The following is a 9,536-nucleotide window of genomic DNA, read 5'->3' on the forward strand; positions in this document are numbered from 1 at the left end:
TTCTTTCAAAAAAGATGAAATATATATATATGTTTAATGTTGCAATTTAAACCTGGGTTTTGTGGCACACTAAATTAAATAAAAAACAATATGTTTTTGAAGAGAACTGCTAAGCTGCTTTTTTATTCCTTTATTTATTTATTTTATTACTTATCTCACAAAGAATCAGACATGATGCTCTTACTCAACACCTTTTCTCAACATCTTTTTTTCCATCAAATTACCATTACTTATTTTTAATGTTCTCTTTGAGTGAAGTTCAGACAACCACCTTTTTTTTTTGTCTGTGGTATTTCAGCCACAGAACCCTCCTTCTTCCTCTATCTGTGACACATGCGACAAAACAAACACCAGATTAGACCTCTGTGCATGCTAACATGCTCCTCATTACCAGTAAACACATGTCTCTAACTCACCTGTGGTTTATTTGTTGTGACTACTTTTTGCCTACTTTTGTGTGTTGACTTCATGAGGTGTAATCATCTTAAATGGGATTTGCTTTATTGATGCTGCTTGCACCCCCCATGTGCAAAATCAAAGTAAAAAAACAACAACAAGTAACTGTTCAGTGCTTTCAAGCTCACTCACAAATGAAACTGAGTGAAGTGAGGAAGTTGTGTTGGCTGCTGCTGCGTCACCACTGATACCAACCGGAAGAAATACAACAGTATTTGTGTGTAACTGCTGTCCTTGAAAGTGTCATACACCTCTCTGGATCCTCTTCAATTGTTCAACTTTTTTTGTCTTTTACTGCAAGAAACTTCATTTAGGCTTCTGTGCATCTCATTCTTGAACCCTACTTATAGTCCGGCGGGGTGTGGGGATTGTGGGGGTGACCAGATGGCCCTCAGTGTGTAGTTTAGAGGAGAAGCCATTGGAGACGTGTTTGTGGAAAAGAGAGGTAAGGTGCAGACAAGCTATGGGATGCTGCAGTGTGACCCAGAGGCATACAGGGATTGATGAAGTGGGCCCAGATGAGATCGAACTCCTAGAAATCAGCAATGCAGGGTAAGAGTTTGAATGCTGTATGATTGTTTCTTTGCAAATACAGTTAAGTTGGAAACCAGGCTCTTAGACAGATGGAAAATACTTAGTAGCGTAACTTCCTCTATTTAGTGTAGTAGGTAATGTTTGATAACATTTCGAAAACCGCAAGAAAGAAAGAAATGAGTAGGTTAGTTGTTCATAATCATGTGGATGTTAAAATAGAAGCAGCGGTCCACTGGCATTGTCAGTTATATCTGTTTGATATATTTTAAGAGCAATGGTCTATATAGTGGAAAACCATGTGACTGTTTCAGTTTCAGCCAAGCCATTTCTAACTGTAAATTCTTATATCAAACTGTTCTGCTTCAGTTCTGTTCGTCTGAAATGTATCTGATGTAACTGTGTGAAACATCTTGAGTTTGAGTTGTTTTAAGCCACTCACAATGGTGGTGGTTACTGTGGATGGACAGCAGACTTGCAGCTACAGATCTCATTAGAGCTTCTCATTCACTAAATAAGGCAGAACTAATGCAACTAGTATAGCTAATTAAAGAAGCCAAGTGTGTTTGAGCAGTCTGTTGTCTTACTCCAGGCTGGAAGCCTCAATCCTTTCATTAGGGGACTGTAGGGATTAGAGTGGGAGTTGATCAGAGCTCATAAGCTTTATGTGGCCAAACTAGCAGAAAAACGGGGATCAGACAACGGCCAGACTGGGGAAATACACACAGGATGTTAATATGCAGATACTGCATCGGGGTGAAAACATTGTCTTTTAGAGTTATAATAAAGTTAAATCTCTCATTATGTGGACAACGGTCTTGCAATATACCTGTTTTGTGGATGTATTTTAAAGAGTCAGGCACAATAAGGGTCAGATGGAGGGTGTCTGCTAGTCATTCACCACCCATAGTAAGCAGCTTATGTCTGGGCACTTCCCCAGAAAGCAGCATGGGTAAATCAGCGGGAACAGGGGGTCTGGGGATGTAATAAGTGATATTTAGGGAACAAACCTCACACAAAGTGTTTGTTAAAGTGTGATGACAACACAATGGCTTCAGGCTGACTATAGGCTGATAATTTGATATATATGGTGTCCAAATGGATATGGTTTCCCAGATTAGGATAATCTTCATGGTTATATTTACTAATGGAAAACTATACACATGCTAAAATATAGAAAACTGAGGCTGTCACATTAAAGAGATTTTTCTACCTGATCTGAACCTTAAAAATTACTTTTACTGGTATAACCCTGTCTTGATATTAGTAATATTAACTAATATTTTTACATTTTACCACATGAAGCAAATATATGCAATTAATAATAAAATAAATTTAAATACATAAAAATATACCATTGTTCTGTGTTATTATCATTTTACATGTTTTTTTTTTTCTAGCAAGCTTAATCTTAAAGTGCATTAGCATTCACTTGCTAACCAGTCAAACATGATTCTTGTATAGAACAGCCATGGCCAAAATTCTCTTCCGCTAAATCAATCACACAGTGCAGAGGACAACAATTTGCATTCCATTTCTTAAATCCTCATCTGTTATGCTGCAAGATAAAGTGATTTGACAGTGTTTAGCCATCTGTTGTTTTAGGATCTGGAATCTTGCTGAAAGCAGGCTCCAGATTTCCACAAGGAATGGCACAGATGAAGGTCGTCCTCGCTGTCCCACTGTGAGGCACCTAAAGCAGGAGGTAAGCCAGTAAACAGGAAGTGGCAAAGGGCATAGCTATGTTTCCACAAGACATTAACAAAGAAAAATAGAAAACAAAATAAAGCATTTGTATGTAAACAGTGGCCAAAAAATAGCACATTTTGACACTTAAAAAACTATTAATGTTTCTGAATTATATCAAATTATCAAACCTGCTGGCATTTATTTGAAAGAAAATAACATCATTGGTGTGCAGATGCCACCTGGTTTTATATTTTAAATAATGCAGTCTAATATTTTAAATAAAACAGTCTGACAGGTTTGGCTTAAATGCATTAACTAAACTTTTTGGGGCCACTGTGTTCACATACATCTACAGTAGATTAAAACAATGTCTGCACTAAATAAGAGTTTTATCAACTTTATCTGCATTTCTACATCTGTGTCTTGTGTAAGAATCCAGAACCTGTCTCTGTGACTGTGACGGACACAACAAAACCCAACAATTCACAAGTATGTCTTCATCAGTTTAAAAAATAAAGAAACAATAATACAATTATACAAAAAAAAATTAAATCATGAACTGTGCATTTATCAACATGATATGCTCTTCATTTACTGTAACATAAAGTAGAGTGATATTTTATTTGTATTCCCGTTTGTCAGCTGGTGCTTTGGGGCTTGACGAAAAACGAACTCCATCATAGGCTTTACACTCAACCTATCAGAGAATGGGAAGGACAGGCACCACACACCTATGGAGACATTATCCACTCCTCTTCAGTGTATTTACACAGTGGATACACAAAGGTAACAATTCAGCTAAATTGTTTCATACCACACTGTTCATGTGTCAAACTGACACAAACTATGTTTGGGGTCAAATTTTTATTTTTTAATCCATATGTCCAACTTATTGAGTAACTGTAATTTGTGTACATTATTATTCCGTCTGCAGGCTATGAGTGAAAGATATCTGGTTTTATTTTCCTTCCATTTGTTAATCCTCGCATTGGACAGCTCTAATCATGATTTTATTTATGAGGTATGACTCTTATAAGTATTAGCAAATACTTAATTGCATGAGCTTCACTCTAAACTGTCATCTATGCTTCATCACAGGGCATTCTTCCTCTCTCAGCCATTGAGGTGCGTCTGATTTCAAAGCAGGACCACAGTTCTCAACATATGTTTGAGATCAGCGGTAAGAGCCCATTAAAAAAAAAAAAAAACATATATATATAGATATATCACTAAATATAAAATTTTGAGGTCAGAGAATGTAGATTAATTTACGACATACTCTAGGGCCTATGGTGGATTCAAAGATCTTCCTTTGTGCTACTGCTGCTGAAACAAAAACCTGGATGGAGAATATCGAGGACAGGAGATACAAATCCCTAAGGCAACAGCTGAGCCCGTCCCATAGCACGCTCTCATACCTGGTAGATCTTACTCAGTCTTGTACTATATAACTGAAATATATATCTTATATAGAACTCATAAAACATTGACAAATTAAAATAAATCAATCAAGCATTGGTTATTTTTGCCCAATTTATTATTGCTTATACATTTTTATTTTCACTGTTCCAGGTGCCATGTAATGAAAACTGGAAGAGGGAGGAGCTTAAAAGGTACTTACTGCGGTCTCCCATCTTGGAATGGGAGGGGAAGCCCATTCAGCACATGGGCTATCCAAGATACATTTCACTGGTGCATATCAGCAACATATACACACAGGTAAGAGTATAGACTAATAGAGAGTTGTGTCCATGTAATTCATGATGGTAACAGACCTCTTTCAAACAACAGGACCGGCGTTTGCATGAACCTCAGGAGCGTTTGCTTGTGCTCTTCCCATGTGACCTCCTCGTTCTGTCTCTAGACTGTCATCATATACGTGTGAAATATGAGGTAAGCTGATTTTGCTGACTAAACAATGAGCTCTGCAGAACACTGCATTATCAGCAGTATGTCTGCTAGTGTGAACCATTAAAATGTATTTGGCAGCCTCACATGGTGAACCCTATTTGATTGAAAAGTAAGCTTCATTAAAAAGTCACTGACAAAGTGCTGACAGTGGGGTATAAACATACTGTTCCTTTAAAAATGGAGTGGGTAATGTTCATGTATCAAGTGCATTTTAAGACATTTTCATGAAAGACCTGGCCAGAATCATTATTATTTGACCTCAATATAAGTGAAATTAAACAAAATTGTAATTCAAAATAGAATACTATTCACATGTTTATACAGCATGACAACACTAACTGAGTTGTATCGTTTTATACTAAAGGGTCGTCTACCACTTAAGAGCATTAAAGCCATGGAAAAATCTGCACTACATGGCAGACTGGAGTTTGAACTCAAGGGTAAGTATCTTTCTGAACAGGTGTACTTTTATTATGCCTTATATATTACTTATATAATTTCAAAATAACCCTTGTTAAAAAAAGAAGAAAAATACTTGCAGATAATATAATTTCATAGCACACATTCAAATTAAACATTTACCTTTAAAGTATATGTTAAACAATTATGTTTTGTCCTCTTTTTTTCTGTCCTACATTAAAGACGTTTGATGTGATGACTAATTAGCATTCGGCAGTAACCATATTTCGGAGGCAGGATGAAATTTCATGAAAAGTCGTAGTGCAAATTATGATTTTTCAAAGTTATTAAATCACCAAAAAGCACTTTAAACTGCATATAAATAAAAATGAAAACTATAATACATTTTCATTTAATTGCATTTAACATATCCGCTTTAAGTGTCCGAAAACATTATGCAGTTTGCACTTGCATTTGTGGTTACACTTTATTTTGATAGTCCACTTTAGACATTCTACTAACTGTAAGTAACTTTGCAACTACATGTCAGCTAACTCTTATTAGAGCATTTGTAGACTATTAGGTTAGGGTTAGTAGAATAAGTTGCCATGTTTGCAAAGTTACTTATAGTCAGTAGAACGTCTGTTGAGCAACCATCAATATAAAGTTTTATCAGTTATTAAGCAAACAGTCTACAAATACTCTAATGACTGTTAGCTGACATGTAGTTGCAATGTTATTTATTGCTAGTTGAATGTCTAAAGTAGACTATCAAAATAAAGTGTTACCATAATATGTGGACAAAACTTCTAAGTTGTATATAAATGAATATGTATAAAATGCATGTCAATGCATGAAGCAAGTAATTCTAAACAAAGATCTTTGTAAAGGGACAGATTCACTTCTGTTTGGGCCACCACATACAGCTATGTATACTGTCACACTTGTGCTAGCATTCTATACATAACACTGCACTTCAGTGGAGGATGTGGTAGTGTACTTTACTTTCTTTAGGCACATACTGTATCTGTGCTATGTTTATCTGTCATATCAGTCATTTCACTATATGAATTGCCATGAGAAACAAAGAAATAACTCTTGCATAACACCTATCCATTGGTCTCACCCATTAGTTTGTTGGAGGTATATTAGGATATTTTATATATTATGATATATTGATATTTTATATATAAGCCAAAGTTGGTTACATTTCATATTTTGAAATAAGAGTCAGAAATCAAGTGATCTGGTAGTCTGGTCTGGTAGCTTCTCAGTGTCTTCCTCTTATCACTTGAAACTGTTAAAGAGTTATAGAAATATCCTGTGAATGCCCTTTTTAAATAAAAAAATATGGGAACTATGATTCACGTGGCTTCATAGCTTCTTCTGATCAACTTTCTGATACATTTCAAGCCATGTACAGTATCAGTGTCACTCAACGTCGGGTCTGTTTTCTAAACTGTTGTTTTCTAATCTTTATGCTGATCTGGAGTGATGTACATTCCAGGTGAACTGATGGAGCCTCTGCTTGTCTCCTGTACATCCCCTGAGGACTATCAAAGCTGGATCTTCCAGTTACAACAGGCAAGTGTGCAGTTGTTGTATTTTAGCTAATGACCGTTATAGCAAAACAAATAACTTCAGTGTAAATAGTCATACATCTTAAACATACTGATACAATACATTTGAAGATGTGTTTTCTCCCTCTGCCACAGCCTGATAAACTGGCAGATTCATTGCCACATCATACCCCTCCACCTCTGATACCGAAGAAGCGCAGAAGCTGAGGATGATGTGACAGATGGGAATGAAAATGGCTGTGAACTCCATATACTGTGCCGAATGAAAGCTGCTGTTTACAAATGAACAGTACTGTTGCATTTTACTCCTAAGTAACACATCTCTTCACTGCTTGTGAGGAAGGATCTTCAATAGCTAGGAAATGTGCAGGTTTAGATAGTACTATTACAGTATGCTCCATAAATATCTGTTTTGAGGTAGGGAACAGGCCTCACATGCATACATACAGTAAGTACAATGTATATAAATGTGATGTAATACATTGTTTTAATTAGTACTTAATTCCAGGGTCTCATATATCTGAGCTAAGGAATCTTTCTTCTTCTTCTTCTTCTTCTTCTTCTTCTTCAAATACATCAAACAACGTTCACGTGATTCATGAGTTATTTGTTATGACTTCGTTTCAGACAATGGGACAGAACAGACAGAAGATGGCATCCACAGTGAAATCATATCCACCTTTTTCTTCAAAGCGGAAGTATAGCGTAAGGGTGTGACTTCCGGTTCGTTAGCCGCTATATACGTAAATGACGAGAATAATAACGTGCTGTAAATGGTAAAAATGTTTACACTACAAACCAATGTGACCATAATTAAGATAATATATAAAAATAATCTGATAAGACACACCAACTTTCAATATCAAGCAGATGAGACCAGAATTTACAAATGGCCGCGGCCATTTTTACTACAAGAAAAAGGTGGATAGGTGTTAGTTTCTTTTAATTCTTTAAATCGTTTCATTGCGGTTTATACAAGCTAGGTTCCATGAAAGATTTCAAGATAGATACCGAAGACAACCAGGTATATAAATAGAATGGGTTATCGACCCTGAGATGTGTTGTTACTCTGGCCTGAGAGGCTTTCTGTGTAGTTGCATGTTACTGTCAGCAGATGACAGTGGTGTTAAGTGTTTTTAAAAATGGACGAGAAAGGAGAGAAAATGATACAACATATAATAATAATTAAAATGGCATCATAGCACGTGACATGCATCCCAGCAGGGTTGTTAAGGATTTTGTATTTTTCTGGCAACTTGTGGTGTTTGATATTATTCAGTATTAGAAGGTAAGGAAACAATAAAATATACCTGCATGTTGCAATTATTGGCAACAGTAAACCCTTTCATCTATAAGCACTCAGTGAGATGCAAAGTCAAAATCAACAGAGGTACAACTTCAGGATCACGCCAGGCAGGACTTGAACTTTCAACCTTCTGACTACCCGCCAAAATTTGCACCCACTCAAGACACTGTTTTGGTGTGTTGCCAGAAAGGCATACTGACCTACTGATGTTGTAATTCAAAAAATTAAAATTGGTGGACATGCAATATGCCAGACTCTGAAAATATGGTTATATGGAGTTATGAATTTAGGCCTTATATGATCAACTCTAAATTAGGTATCCTTAGGACACAGTAGCAGTGCAAATTCTGAAATTTCATTTTGATACACAGATACGTTGAAAAGATTCAGCATTATTTAATTTTAGCCACTGTCACTGGTAGTGTGTTATTTCCAAAAATGTCCCTTAAGACTCAAAAATCCATTCAATAACTTTCGTGTGGTTTTGTCTGAGGATCATATAGTGACTTGGCTGAAGACTGGACATTGGACTCATTAAAGTGGGGGAAAAAAACACGACGACTCTCTCTTTGTATTTTTCCAGGCAAGATGGACTGATGGATAATTATTTGCTATTTTAACATCTGCCAGTAAAAAAGCACTCACAAGGCATTGGTTGCTATTGTTGCTTCCACAATATGAACGAAAAAAAAGTTGTTACCACTTCAGTTTCAATTGCTAAAAAAAAACTATAGATAGATACAGTAACTAATAATTGCTGCAAATCTGTAGCAGAAGTAACTTTAACCTGCATGAATGGATTTGCTACTTCGCTACTACAATACTACAATTTTAAGAACAGTGCATTATATAAAATTGATACGAAATGTTTCACTGTGATGCATGGCTTTAATTAGAAATGCATTCCTGGGCCTCTGCAGCCGTCTCTTATCTGTCTCTAACTGCAGCTCCTTTTCAGCAGTCTTTCACCTCTGATTTACAGCAGTTGGAAACCATTCAAGGTTCTTAGAACAGCTGTGACAAAGAAACTATTCTGTTTACCTGCTACCCGCCTGCTTTATTGCTCCATGGGATATGAGGTGAGCCTGGAATGAAACTGATGTTTATGAGGCACGCTTTGTTGTAGCTGTGTGCATACGTGGCTGGGAATCCTGGTTACAGCAAGGTTAACTTTACACACCCTGAAAGCTCAGCTTGTTTTTTGTATTGGTCTCAGACAGACATGTGAGACACTTTCAGCTTCAATATGTGCATTTTTTTATTTACAAAGTCACCCCTACGGATCATATTTCAAATGTGATTTAACATGCTCAGGATATCAGTACTCCACAAAGAAACTGCCCAAAAAAATCTGCTTTGCCAAAACAACAAATTCACAAACATCAGTAATCACTGACATAAATAATGGTCATAATTTGAAAGAACACTTCCTGTTGTTATGCCAGCACTATTAAGTAAATGATTATCTACAGAAGACTAGTGGGATAAACTAATATTTATGTTGCAAGTCAAAATGTTCAATATTTGGGACAAATTTTTCATTAGTAAAAGCAAGTATTTTACTGTAGCTTTACTGTGTGACTTCAGTGAATCTGCTAACAACAAGACATCTCATTTTATTTAGACATCTCACTTTAAGTCCTCATAAAAACACTTGAGAGTGA

General features: G+C 36.2%; 1 protein-coding gene across 1 annotated transcript; it reads left to right on the forward strand.

Moving 5' to 3' along the window:
* The first annotated feature begins 505 nt into the window (after window positions 1–505).
* Window positions 506–6,628, forward strand: LOC132129082 (uncharacterized). Its single transcript, XM_059540511.1, has 11 exons — window positions 506–1,008; window positions 2,593–2,692; window positions 3,109–3,165; window positions 3,319–3,462; window positions 3,611–3,697; window positions 3,775–3,856; window positions 3,961–4,097; window positions 4,249–4,395; window positions 4,468–4,569; window positions 4,952–5,027; window positions 6,494–6,628. The coding sequence occupies exons 1-11, from the start codon at window positions 920–922 to the stop codon at window positions 6,598–6,600; spliced, it is 1,128 nt and encodes a 375-aa protein (XP_059396494.1). The 5' UTR covers window positions 506–919; the 3' UTR covers window positions 6,601–6,628.
* Window positions 6,629–9,536: the final 2,908 nt, after the last annotated feature.

Source organism: Carassius carassius, chromosome 46 (genome assembly GCF_963082965.1).
Source record: "Carassius carassius chromosome 46, fCarCar2.1, whole genome shotgun sequence".
In the NCBI taxonomy this organism is placed as follows: Eukaryota; Metazoa; Chordata; class Actinopteri; order Cypriniformes; family Cyprinidae; genus Carassius; species Carassius carassius.